The sequence below is a fragment of the Aphelocoma coerulescens genome, chromosome 11 (genome assembly GCF_041296385.1).
Source record: "Aphelocoma coerulescens isolate FSJ_1873_10779 chromosome 11, UR_Acoe_1.0, whole genome shotgun sequence".
Classification (NCBI taxonomy): Eukaryota; Metazoa; Chordata; class Aves; order Passeriformes; family Corvidae; genus Aphelocoma; species Aphelocoma coerulescens.
In genome coordinates, this window is record NC_091025.1 from 3,276,335 (window position 1) to 3,290,520 (window position 14,186).

Consider the following 14,186-nt stretch of genomic DNA (forward strand, 5'->3'; position numbering starts at 1 on the left):
GAATCACAGAATGGATTTGGTTGGAAGGGACCTTAAAGATCACCCAGCTCCAAATCACAGAGAGGGACATTTTGTAGCACCACCAAATAGGATATCAAACAACTCTTGTCATTAACAGGGTGCTCTAATCAGCCTCACAATAACCATTAGCCTGAATTCCCCTCTCTGCTTACCTTTAAGCTCTGCTTATGGAAATCTTCCCGAATACTTTCAGCGAAGGAGATATTTCTGCAGCAGTAGGAATGGGGGAATGAAAGCACCAAGTAAATTCAAAGGGGCAGTTTTGAATTGCAGAGCATGCAGGAGCCATGGAACTTCCCTTCTTGAGAAACCACTGACAGTGCAATGATGGTGGTAATTCATCACTCCTAGGCTGGGATTTACAGGGAAATATTGTTTCACCATAACTGCATCAGCCCAACCTCAGAGTAATGCAAACCTCTCTGGATTTAATGTTGATCTTGTTGTATAGGTAATGGAAAACACAAAATTTCATGACCTTGTCAATCAGGATCCCATCCCATGGCCCAGCCCACATTTTTGGTCAAAACCCATCTGGTGCTCATTGCCTGGAGGCTGAGTTAGGGACCTCCCTGGGTTGCTCCTATAACCAAATGGGGTTGGATTACCAGGAAACAACTTGGTTTGATTTGTGGTGCTGTCAGCAAGGATGAGCCTGGAGAAAATTACAAGGGGAATTACAAAATCTGAATACTTTTCCTTTCAAAAAATAAGGGTACTATTCACACCAGCCTGTTCAGGTGGGGAGGAGATAATCTCATTTGTATTTTGAAGCACTAATTCATTAAACACCGTTTCTAACCCATTAATCTACTCCATCCCTTATGTTGCAGGGATTTAAAGACAGCCAGTGATTTTCCCTTACTCTCAGTATGTTTCACTAAGGATTCATCTTATTTTGATGGGGTAAAGATTGACTTTCAATGCCTGAGTATTGGGCAATTTATTTATTTGTGGAGCAGGCTTTGCACATCCCAATCTCATTTGGGGTCTCCAGGGGATGGTCTAGTTCCCAGAAGTAATCCCAAATAGCTTTTCTAAACACAAACCCAGCTCTGGCTGAGCATTAAGGACAAGGGAGGCATTCATTTTGGGAAGGTTTTATTTCACAAATAATTCAGAAATCAAAAGAAAATGGAGGGGTAGGGAGGAAAGATATTTTACAATTCGATATTTAGAAAAAAAAATCTAGTTTATAAACAACCACGGCCCCTTGATAAACATGCAAAGGCACACAAAAATTTACATGTAACTTTTATACATAGGAAGTAAAATACATCATTTTTCATAGAAAAAAAAAAAAAGCAATTCTATGAACTGGCCCTAAATATTTAGACTGCACAAGTGACCAGCTGGAGCCTCCTCAACCAGATGTTGGCTGAAGGTCTTTGAAAGAAGGAATGAGTGGGGCCAAGGCCCCCCAGCACAGCGGCGGCAGGGGAAGCGCCGCGCTCCGGATTTCGGCCTGGTTGTGTTTCCTGGAGATTTGGCTGAGTCAGATGTTCTGCAATGACAATGTCATTGCTTCCAAATCCCAAGTGATGGGAAAAGAACAACCAGGCAGCATCAGCTTTGCCAAGGGTTTAAGCAGGCTACACCTGGATGCCTCAGGTGCCTACAAATCTGCTGAGCTGGGGCTGAGGAGGAACAGGCCTGGTGAGATACAGACGTGATGCATCAAGAAGCTGCACTGAAATATAGCAGGATGAGAAGTGTTTTGGTATCAGAAATAAAATCTGTCAATATTTGGCTAAAAACTGGTACTGTCCCACCTATTTATGAATAGCTAGCACACGCGATTGCAAGTCATTGATAGGTCATGACTGCCTTGGAGGACCTGATCGCCCCTAATTCTGGTGGAGGTATGTTTAAATTAATAGCACCCAGGACCTTGAATAATATTTGTGTAGTAAAGTCACAATTTCTCTTTTGTACAACAAGTATAAAAATAAACAGATACAGACTTAAATTAACATCGGTTTCTAGAAATCCAAACCAGTTGGCTGAAGACAAAAATACGCAATTGTAACTTGAATTAAGGATTTTAGGATATTTCTGTTGGAATAATAACCCTTCCCTTGTCCCCTCTCCGTCACCTAGGTACATCCCCAGCTGTTTGGATTTTTATGTGCTCACAGTAATCCCCTGGGTTTTACTCCAAGAGCCCTCACATTTCTTTCCATCACCTTCCATCCGTCGTTTTCATGGATTCTACGTTAACATCGAGGTGTTTTATGTGCTTTTGCAGTCCCCATGAACCTGACTGCATCTCTCACTCTCTCCAATTCAATTCGTAGCCCATTTGGCCCAGGATGTCCCAGATCCTTGCTGCAGTGTTGGATGGGCTTGAACCAGACCATGCACATGTTTCACAGTGGGCAGAAACAGGGAAGCTTTTCCTCACTGCCAACATCTCGAACACTCCCAACCAGCAGCTTTTCTAGGATATGTTCCAGCTGTTTTTAACATCAATTTACTTAGTAAGAAAAAGAAATAGGTTGGCTTTCCTATCTAAAGTCAATACTGTACACCTTGGAAGACGATACTACATAAACAAAGACGACACGAAGAGTCACTTCTCTCTATCCAACCCAAAAGTAGGTTTTCTGTGCAGTATTTTTTGAGACAATGTAAAACAGTTCCAATTTCAGATTTTACAAATGTTCTCTTTTCAAATTCAGATTTTACGGAGAAATAATCCCCAGTGGTGAGACAAACTGAGTGATAAATGTCATTTAAATGCCATTTCCTTGCTGATTTCATGGTGTTTACAGAATTAAAGAAGTGTGTAATCATATAAATGCTTTTGGTCTCTGTTTTGAAAGAGCTTGATGAGATGGCTCTTGTATCTGCCTAGATTAAACCAAATATGTTCTGGGTGTAAGAGCAGCTGTGAGACATCTGCCAGATAGAGGGAAATACTCCCCCAACTTGTATCCAATATTACAATTCAGTTATTGAGCAGAAGAACTGGGCATTTACAAGAACTGAAGAACTACTCTTGACCTTGTCTTCTCATGACTGATGAAGTTACTGGATGTGTGTGTAAAAAAACCTCACCAGATTTGTGTTTAGACCAATCCTAAAAATTAATTTCCAATGTGAAGCAGAGAATATTCTTCTGCTTTAAGAAAGTAGGTCATCCTAGGCCCTTCTCTTCACTTTGAAATGCATTTGGGTGCACGTCATGACAGAAATATCAAAATATGGAATATCATCATTACAACACCTATGAATTTTGCAAAACCCACCATCCTGGATAGCAAATGCTCACGGGTACAGCATTTACACTGAAAGTGGGCATCTGTTGGCTTCACAAACTGGACAGGAAAAATTAATCTACTCCAATTTATGTCATATCTTTAAAGTCTCAAAACTGCACACACCACAAGGAGCTTCACAAAGGAAAAGTGACCCTGCTTCCTACAGATGCAACCATTCCTAGCAGAAATAAGATTAATTTTATCACTACTTAACTACTATAAAACAACCAGCACTGCTGTATAAACCAATACACTGCATTTAACTGAAGTTATGGCGTGGAGTATAGGATGAGATGTGCCAGCACAGGAGCCCAAATTCTCTGACTTCTTAGAGGTTGCCAGACTTGCAAAATACCTGGGAGTGTTTGACCAGCAAACACTAAACCTGCTCTTTGGATTATCTGGTGGCCTCATTTTCTGCAGTGAGGATCTCTGCCACCATTTTACACCCTGCTCCAGGCCCATAAAACCTCGATTTTGGCTGCCAAGAACAACCCCAACCACCCTCATTCGAGGTACCCTGCCACGGTGCCCCAGCAGCCTCACACAGCGGTGCTGCTGCACACCACCTCGGTGGGAAAACACCACATTTTATCCTCTTTTGCACAGAAACCATCCAACATACACAAAACCACTCTATCCAAGCCCATCCTCTCCCCAAACGATGCAACTTCTCAATGAGTTTCTCATTTCAAAGTGTCCAGCACCTGGACAGCCACTCACTCCCAAGTCCGCTCGGCCACGCTCATCCTCACACCCATCCCAGGAGAAGCTTCACACCCTAAAAACACCATCCAGGGCCAGGCTGAGATCCCTGCATCTGCTGCACACGGAGCCACCGCTGTTCTGTGTAGCAACACCTCTGGTAAAATGAAACTAAGAACAGTTTATGGTCGCTGAATGCCCCTAGAGAAACAAAAACACGAGACGAAAAGATACAACGCTGCACAGGTGCGATGAGATGCCAACAGCTGAGTCAGAACCTGGGGTCTTTTTTGGGTTTTTTTTTTTCCCCTTTTCTTTTGGAGTTCCCTGAAGGAGATTGGCAAGGAGGGTACGGGCAGAGCTGATGCTGTTCAGAGGAGCTTTGGCGTCTCCGGAGATCAACAGAGCGCTCTCCCAAAGAAACCTGCACCTTCCCTGGGGGGTTACTGCTTCACAGCAAAGATTCGGAAGGCGTTCCCATCTGAAGGATTCTTCAAGCTGGAGACAAAGAAAAGGAAAAGAAAACAAACATGGCATGAACCAAATGAAGACATCACAGGACCCAAACAGGCAACTCTGAATTTCTCTTATCTCTTTCCTACCAGGAGCAGGAAATATGAAATAGAAGTGGCACGAATCCATGGTTTCACCTCTTTTTTTATGTTTTCAATCCAATTCTGTAGTGCTAATGCCAACAAAAGGAGCTGGGAGACAACAGACTCTCTTACAGCCCTAGCTTTTATCCAGGGAACACTGTGCTTCCTTGTGAGGAGATTCAGGCATAAAGAGGAACGTGTTTTCCTTAAAAAACAGTTGTCAAATAGGCAGGCAGGTCCTGGCTTGGCTGCTAGTGCTGGCAGTAGGAACAGCCAGATCAGCTCACATTAAATGACAATAAATATGGATATTCATTTTCAGTTTCCAGAGGTGTCCCAAGATGCTGTGACTCCGAGCTGCTGGGGATGTCTGTGTGCATGGGGAGAGGGGGTATTTCTATTCCCAGGTCCTACTGTGCTGAAAAAAACCCAGGAAAAATACAAAACTTCATATTCCCACAAAATAAACATTGCAACAAGGGTAAGGACTCAGTAAATCCTAAAGGCAATCCTTTCCCATCCCTGTCTGGGTGTGTATCTTTACCCAAGGTTATTTCCAGTGTTCTAAAGGGTAAGTGTTCACCTTAATCTTGGAAAAGCTATTTCACTGTCTGGTGGATCTCACAGCATGAAGTTGTTCCTTATTGCCAAGTGTAAATAACACTTTCCAAATCTTCATCCCTGCTGTGAGAATGTCTCTGGTTTCCCTCACCTCCCAGATCAGCACTGGCTGCTCATATTGCACATCCCTGAGAGTGGTGGGATTTATTCTTAGCTAGGGCACAGTTTGCCATCCCAGTAAAAAGTTGCCTTTGAGTATAAAAGATAAGTGAAAGCAAGACTGAGAGAGAAAAAAATTCAAAGGAACAGGAGGTTTTTCACCTAAATCCAATTTATCGAATTGGAAAATGCTGACCGTGACAATCTATTCTAAACCTGCCATATTTAACACCTATAGCTTTCCTGTCTTACCCTGTTTTTATTTCCTGAGATGCTCTAAAGCACTCTGGAATTTCTGTTACTAGAATAAATCCAGCAAACTTGATAGAACTTCTTATGATCTTCATAAAAGAAGAACTACACACAGCAGACAGAGTTAGTAGTGACCAAACCCCCCTAACTGTGGGAAATTCTATATTTGAAAAGATAGCTCTGAGAAATCAGTGCCATCACACCAATATCTGAAAAAAATACATAACAGATTGAAAGTGAAGTTTCAAATTAGAAAGGATTGGATGAGCTGTGACTGGACTGTTTTGATCATGAGGAGGTACAGGATTTCAGAAGCACAGATGTGCAACTGGTCACTGAAACGTGCAAGTTTTGCCCAAGAGAAACTACAAAAAAAACTACAAGGGTGGTAAATTCATCTTCTAAAAGTGTTTGATCGTGTCTCAAGAGGTTAATTTACTCATGCTTCTTTCAAAGAGAATAGGGGACATGAATCAACCAATACAACTTAATCCCACATCCCAGGATTGAATGGAAATCCAAATTATAAACCCCAAATCATGACCCAGGCTGAAAACTGAAAATACCCGTGCTCATCCCCTGATGTGTCAAACACACAGCAAAACAATATGGCCTTGTGCTGTAACAAAACCAAGCAAGGCTTAACAACGTCTCCCACCTTCCACAGGAACCTGAACGCAGCTCCTGCCTGGGGGGAGGTAAGAGCAGGACAACACGCTCTGTTTGTTGGGGTGTCACAATTCACAGTGACACTGCGAAGCCTCGTCTGTCCAAGCCACCAGCCTGTCCAGCTGATATGTGCCGACTTCCACAGGCAGCTGAGCCCGCTGTGGAAAAGGAGAGGAAAGCACAAAGCAAAAAACTCCCACCTCTCTGACTGGACGCCGTTCTTTAGGGAGCCAACGTAAGCTTTCTTCTTTTCTACAGGCATCACGTCCACAAAGCCGCCTCTTTCATCCGAAATGACCCCTGCGTGCACTGCAGTTTTGCAGATACTGGAGCTCTGAAAAATATTCAGTATTTTGATTTACACGCTGTCTGTATTTTATATGCGAAGATTTGTCAATTCCATAAACACCAAGAGAAGCAGGGAATAGAAAAAGAAATGGTTATGAAACAACTTTATCCCTCTTTTGGACATAGAAGGGACTAGATCTTGCAGGTATGTCATAAAGCCTGGGTGCAAGAAAATCCACAACCACCACAGAGGACAGTGTTTCCATCATTCTGAGGTGGAGCTGCACCTGTGAGATCATCACAGAATCATGGAATGGTTTGAGTCAGAAAGGACCTTAAAGCTCATCCACCCCTACCCTGAGCAGGGACACCTTCCACTGTCCCAGGTTGCTCCTAGCCCCATTCAACCTGGCCTTGAACACTTCCAGGGATGCAGGGGCAGCCACTGCTTCTCTGAGTAACCTGTGCCAGGGCCTCCATACCCTCACAGGGAAGGATTTCTTCCCAATATCCAGTCTAAACCCACACTTCTTCATCTTATCCAGGGCCAAGACTGAATTAAGGACAACTTTCCAGCCAGTGCCTCTTGGGACTGCACCAGAGAAACCTCTAAGGTGAAACTCAGTGCTAGTGACCTCAGCAAAGGTTATTCACACCACTGCTTGGAAAGGAAATGCTTCTCCTGAATTAAGGTAAATGACCACAATTATGTGAGAGAGTTCACATCCTTCTTTCTAGGAAAGACAGAAGGGCTGCACCCACTGAGTTTGCACCATTGTAGTTTTTGGATGTGCATTACCCCCTAAGGCAGCACCAAGTGTAGAGGGAGATTAATGCTTCTGGAAAGACTAAAGTTTCTCTCTTGCATGTACCAGAAGAGCTCTAGTAGAGCTGGAGGAACACAAAACAGTAGCAACTGATGACTAAGCCCCCAAAGCATCCAGGAAAAGGGAGCAAAAGCAGAGAAGGCTGAGGGATAGAGTAAACTTGGCCATCAGCTCTCTGCAGGGTTTACATACAGCAAGCTGGAAGAACAGAAAGGAGAAACCAGCTTTGCAGAAGGAACTGCTGCAGGTGAAAATCCCAACCCCAGAAATGCCCTGACTGCTAAAAATCCGAGTACCACGAAACCAGTTCCAAGTGCAACTGTTCCCATTGCATACGTACAACACGGCCCATGCTGCTTCCTTCTCACAGCCATATATGGCAGCTTTGCCTTGTACCCTATATATTTATCACTTTGGATGGCCTATCTCTTGGCAGGTCTCTGAGTTTTGAGTGCCAGTTTGGTGTTTTGTTTCTATATATGGTCAAGGGAGCAAGGGAATGCTGTGTTTGGAAGATATGCAGTGAATTCGCCCAAATATGCGGTGGGAAATCTGTAAATCTAAAACTGCCTCATAAAATTAAACTGTCCTGGATCAATTTGCAACACTCTCCACTGGGAGACATCCTAAACAATGTTCTTTTCAAAGCATTCCTGTTATGTTTTTTTTCCAGGACTTGCTGTTCCGCCGCTTACTCAAAGCTTTGACCAACAGACTTTTTTATTGCCTTACCCCAAACCTCCTCTTATCACTCTGTTGGATTACAGCCCTCTCATGTCCCAGGCCGGGCTGTGCTTTGATGAATTGATTGCAGAGCTTTTAGAAGGTGAGATATTACAAGAATAAGGTCTTCCCTTTCAAGTTCAGGGGTACAGCACTATGGACAATACAAGAGTTCTCCATGGTGAAGCCCCTGGGGATGCTCTGAGACCAATTCCTGATTAAAAGAGCTCCAGGACACACACCATAAAATGACAATACACTTGAGAGTAGGTCATTAACAATATTCTCTGCCTACGAGCTTGACCACCCAGAATTTCCTCATTAGTGTGACTGGTTTAATCATTAAATTCATATTTCCTGAGAGCTGACTCCCAGCTTGGTTTGCTCTGGTGACAAACTCCTGCCTCCATACAGGTCATCCATCCATCCTCCTCCAAGCAATCACTGCACAACTGTGGATAAAAACCTTATCTCAAAAGTGGGGAAGTTGTTCTCTTTCCTGGCTCCACAGGGCTCCTGAGCAGGGATGGGGATGGGTTTCCCTTGCAGGATTATGTCACACCAGGAGCCAGGCAGAGTGACAAATGGCAGAGTCTCATGAAACATAAAAGCTCTTTCACAGCCTTCATAAAGGTCCTTGGATGTTTCCACAGCTCCAGCATCAAGGCCAGGCTGGACAGGGCTTGGAGCAACCTGGTCTGTGGGAGGTGTCCCTGCCTGTGGCAAGGGGTGGAACTGGATGAGCTTTGAAGTCCCTTCCAACCCAAACAATTCCATGGTCCTATGACCACCCCAGAACCAGGCCTGTCCACTTTTACCATTGCTTATTTCTTGCATTTTACTCATTTACCCCAAAATTCAAGTCTCCTCTATGCCCCTGATCCACAGTCTTACTAATTTCCTCATGAACAATTCCCTGAACTGCTTTTTACAGCACAGTGAAGACTGGAAATGGGGTTAAATGCTTCATTTTCTTTCAGATAACTTCACAGCTGGAGCAGAAGTCCTCCCAAGGGCCATGAAGGTGCCACACCAGACAGGAAGTTGGCTTCTCTGACCAGCACTTGTCACACCCAGCTCATTGCCTGCTTTAATCATTCCTCAGCAGTGGCCTTGGGTTAATTCCCAGCACAGCCCTTGCTCCCTGGGAAAAGCCTTTTCCCAAATTCTCCCTGTGTGGTGTGGCTGTTTCTCTTCTCGACTTCCCATTCTGAGCATTCCCAGCATCACCACCTCTCCCTTTGCAGCACCATTCAGAGTCACCTCAAACTCTTTGTCCCAGCTGGTTTCACCTGCTTTGCCACCAACCTCAACACTTTCCTAGCACCTCCACATCACCCTGTTAGCACAACAGTCCAAAAAAAGGTTAACCAAACCCCCTAGGAAGTGGCCAAATACTTTTTTATCATTATTACTTTTCGCTTTTTTCCCGAGCCACCATCCATGCCCCCGTTTATGAAACAATACCCAGGAGGGACAGTAGGAAATGTGTTCATTAAAGGACACTAATCCTTTTGCGTCAGTGCAATGCCAGCCTGGGGTGCTGCTCCTCACCTAATACCCTTGTAATCACAGGCCCTGTTCGGGGTGATCTGAGGGAGGTTTGTCCTCTGTAGGAAGGAGAAAACTATTTCCCATTTCCTGCAGGTGGGAGCATGCAGGAGGCAGGGACTGCAGGGAGGCAGCTGCTCCATGGATTTGCCTGTGAGCTAGTCCAGGATAACCTGTTTGTGCAGCTCTACCTTCAAAAAAATTGGTCCTGAGCAAAATAAAAAATAGTGGGTTTCTTTTCAAAATTGCTTCCCCAAATTACTGTATGATTCCTGCAGGATGGGTTTTCTCAGCAGTCTGCAAAGCTCCAGGGTGACCCAAAGCTGGGGGTCCACAATCTGCTGACTGCTTCCCCTAGGCTTTCAAAAGCCATGATCCTACAGGCTCCAGGGCAGCCAGAGAGCTGGCATTTCTGAACACAGTCCCCAATGGAAAAAAGAAAATGAGGGAAAAACCCAAAATAACCAGGCACCCACAAATGGAAAAACATTGAGATTCAGTTTTTAGAGGCCTAATATTAAGAGATTTCAAGAAAATGACTCTGCCCAGTTTTAGCATCAAGTCTCTGCTCATCCCCATGAGCAGAGCTCAGAAAAACAAACCCATAAAACCAGCTCACACACTTTCTTTCCACTTCTCTGAGTTCTGTCCTGGCTGCTGAGAAACTCTGTTAATCTCCCAGAAACCAGAGAGTGGAGGGAGGCCTTTTTTTTGCCAACTCTTTAGTGTGATGGTATGGAATAAAAGCCCTTTGGTGCTCCCCTGTAAATCCTAATATGCTTTACAAAGGTAAACAAGTGCAACCATGATTTCACAGCCAGAGCTCACAAGGCTTGGGGAGGCTAAGGGACATGCCCAAATCTCTAGGAATCTCTCAGTGCTGGAGAGTAGAAGGGCTCCCCAAACAAATACTGACCATAAGTCAAGGAGTTGTGACGTTACATGCCCAAGTCCTTCAGAATAAATCAGAGCTGGAGAGCAGAAGGGCTCCCCAAGCCAGCTGACCCCATCTCTTACCCCCACTTGCCCATCCCCACATGGAATAACCACAAGAGGGTTTGAATTTCTCCCCTAAACCCCAGTGTGACCCCAGCTCTGGGACAGGACTGTCACGACATGCAGGGAAACGTGGGTACTCACATCTGCGTAAACGTTGGTGCCAAACACCGGTGCCCAGTACGGCGGCTCGTCCTTACAGTGGGCTGGGCAATAAATCCTAGAAAACAATGTATTCAGATTTATTCCCCAGATCAGGGCTGGACAGGAAGGCAAGCTGCATTCCTGGGAGATTTCAAGTGCCTGCATCTGGTCTGCAGGTGGCAACAGTGAATTTGATTATTTGCTCCCCTCAGATGACATTTGGTGGTTGCTGCAGAACTGCAAATAGAGGGATTTGGACCAGTAGAAGAGGGATTGGTCTTTATGACTCTTTCGAGGTGGAGTACCTGTATTTTTGCTCAATTCTGTGCACATAAATCTCTGCACGTGTTTGTGCCCCCGTGCCCTGTCACTTACTCCTGCACAGTTTCCAGAGCAAACTTCTTCCATGTTTTAAGGTGGAAAGGAAAACCACATCCAAAACCCACTAAATCCAGAAGCAAAAAGACAAAGAATGTGCAGTTGCACACTCACACATGAGGGTGTGCTGGGACAGGATTGTGTAGCCTGGCTGATACATTACTGAAGCCATCCAAAAACATAATGTGCACTTTCTACTGTGATGCCAAGAAAAACATGACGGCAGGAGGAAAGACCCCATCCCCAACCCCCTCCTCCAGTTCAACCAGTAAGATCAGCTCTTCTCCCACCAGCCCTTAAATTCAGGGCCCTCAGCCCCTCTGTTAAGCTGCCCCTCCTTAGGAGAGAGGGTTTAAACCAAGCAAGTTTGCGTTACCTTGGGCAGTGGCTCGCTGGCTTTTTGAAGTGGCACAGCTCAGCTACTGTGGTGTAACAATCCAGAGTCTGTGCTGCCAAGATAAAAGTGGGAAGGCAAATTATTAGACCCAAAAGCTCAGGCTGCTGCAGAAAACACAAGTCAGAGCCACACAATGCATTTGGTGAGACCCACGTCCAACAGAGAGCACCAAGAGCAAAGCTGCTCCGGCAGCAGGATCCCAAGACAGGGTTGGCCAGCTCTCCAGCAGCAATCCTACAACCACACTACAACCTGGCCTTAAAAAGGTCACAGCTTTCAAAAGAGATAAGCAGCTGATCCACAACACGTGGTTTTGTTACAGCTCCAGATGTGGAGCCTGATTATCCTGACACCTACGGCTCCCCCTGAAAGGGGCTCAAGTAGATCTAATCAAAGGGATGACTCTGCGTGGGAGGAATTTTTCATAGATATTGAGAAAGTGGGAATTGTTTAAAAAGTAGAACAGTGTTTATTTATACCCTCATCAGAAGTGTGTGACTCACTGTTAAAAACTAATTTCACGTGTATTGTGCTTTTCATTACATTACTGCACTAGGATATTAGCCACTATTTTTTTTTTCAGTTTTTGTAAGTGTTGACACTTGACTGAGGCTTTCATACATGGATGGCTCAACTTCCATCCCCTCACTATGAGCAGCTGAAGTCTGGACCCACCATGATCCATCAGCAGGAGATGCTGCTGGAATTGGCCCATTATCACCTATTTCTCTATTTTCCTCTCAGATTCCCACAGGAAAATGAGGTGGGTGGTGGTGGAATTGCTCGTGGTGGGTGGACAGTCACTCCAAGGTTCTAGATCACCCTACACCACCAAGCCAGGGTTTGGTTGTGGTACAGAACCATTGGACACAACCTCTTAAAATGAAAAAGAGCCCTGAAAGGAATGAGGTTTTCAAGTACCCCATAAAGCTCCAGCAATAATATTTTCTCCCCTCAACGTTTAAAACTTACTTGTGACTTTGGAAACCATGAATGCATTTGAAGGTTTGCTTTTCCTGTAAAACAAGCCAAAAAAAAAATTATTGAAAAACCAAGCAGAGTAGAATTACTTGGATCACTGTATCTACATAAGAGCAACAAAGATGACTGAACATCTGCTTGTATTTAAAGCAAATACCAACAGTTTTTGGTGAAGGCAGTACCTGAACGACTCCACACCGTTCCTGGTGGACTTCACAAAAGCGGGTGTCCTTCCTTTCCTCGTGATATCCACCAGCCCTCCTTTATTGTCCAGGATTCCATAATGGATTGCAGCACGACATATGCTGGAAGACTGACAAGAGATAAATAAATGGTGTGTGAAATAAATCAAACAAATCTCGTCCATGCAGCAACGCTGCCCAGCTGCTGCGTGAAAAATGGAGAAGAAATGAAACCACCACCAAAGCACCATGTGGAAAATAAGCTGAGTACACTCCTTTGGAATCTGGTTGTTAAATCTTCCTCTCCCAACACGGCCTGATTCTTTTATTACTATTATTTTAAGCTCTGCCTGGTTAAATGGCAAGCTTTTTTTTTAAATAACAAAACCATACATTTAAACACAATTTAGAGGAAAAGCAGCATTGGAAGTGAGAGACCAGTCTGAAATATTTCCAGTTCTCGACAAAATATTCAAACCCAAAATATTTCTGCTGACGCCACTTGGAGGGGAATGGTGTCTGCAATCACAGAAGTTGCAGGGCAAAGACACATCATGGGTGATGCAGTCACGCACCAACAGTTGGAATAGGGAAACAAAACCTGATTTTACCCAAAGAAACCCTTTTATCTTCAAACTTCCTTCACCCCAAAAGTAGTTTTGATGGGAAAATGGTGCCATGCTTTATTTATCAATTATCTTACTAATTTAATATCAAGCAAATCAGCCCAAAATGGTATTTCATTACAACATTTAACAATGTTTTTATATAAAGTTTCTATTCAGACGACAGCTGCCCACATGAACAAAGAGATCTTTGTAGGAGCTGCCATCCCTCACTTTCCATGGGTGTCCACATTAAGGACAATTCCTGATAAAATCACGTCTGGAAGCACTTTGCCTTCCCAGAGTCCTTCCCTTTTTTCAACACCAAGATGAGGAAAATACAGATAATCTTTATTAGCAGCGTTTTACAGCACCACAAATGGAGAATATGAAAAGCCAAATTACACCAGAAAGGCTGGCATTTCCCATTTCTGTCATTACCACTGACTCCCACAAATTACATCCACGAGCTATTAAAAGGTACTTACACTCTCGTAATAAAATGTTCCAAAGATCTTTCCCTTACTGTACAAGCAGCCAGCTGGGCACAAATACCTGGTAAAGATATGTATCTTTGAGGGTGGCGAAAAACAATTCAAGAAAAACAGAACTTTGACTCTATTTCATGTAATAGTCATTCCATTCATTTCATGTAACTCTCCCGTTTTAAAAACAAGATTGCAAAATAGCTACTTTTTAAAACAGTTGCTCCACCCTCCTTAAGAGCCCGACCAATATTTAGATTCCGTGGATTTGGTTTTTCTCCAAGTGATAAACTGTCCTGTCCTTTGCAGAAACCTTACCCAGAAGTTCTTGACTGGCTGGGAGGGGACAAGCCATGAATTATTGGTCTGGCTTGGACAGCAGTGAAATGCATAAAAAAAGCTC

General features: G+C 44.1%; 1 protein-coding gene across 1 annotated transcript in view; it reads right to left on the reverse strand.

Moving 5' to 3' along the window:
• Positions 1 to 1,105: 1,105 nt before the first annotated feature.
• The window catches only part of CRISPLD2 (cysteine rich secretory protein LCCL domain containing 2), a 30,779-nt gene continuing 17,698 nt past the window's right edge, over positions 1,106 to 14,186 (reverse strand). The window contains exons 10-16 of the mRNA XM_069026599.1: positions 13,787 to 13,853; positions 12,694 to 12,824; positions 12,503 to 12,546; positions 11,510 to 11,582; positions 10,756 to 10,831; positions 6,427 to 6,560; positions 1,106 to 4,487 (exon numbers count right to left, since the gene is read on the reverse strand). Coding sequence (XP_068882700.1) covers positions 4,433 to 4,487; positions 6,427 to 6,560; positions 10,756 to 10,831; positions 11,510 to 11,582; positions 12,503 to 12,546; positions 12,694 to 12,824; positions 13,787 to 13,853 — 580 coding nt within the window. The 3' untranslated portion in view covers positions 1,106 to 4,432. The remainder of the gene's footprint in view (positions 4,488 to 6,426; positions 6,561 to 10,755; positions 10,832 to 11,509; positions 11,583 to 12,502; positions 12,547 to 12,693; positions 12,825 to 13,786; positions 13,854 to 14,186) is intronic.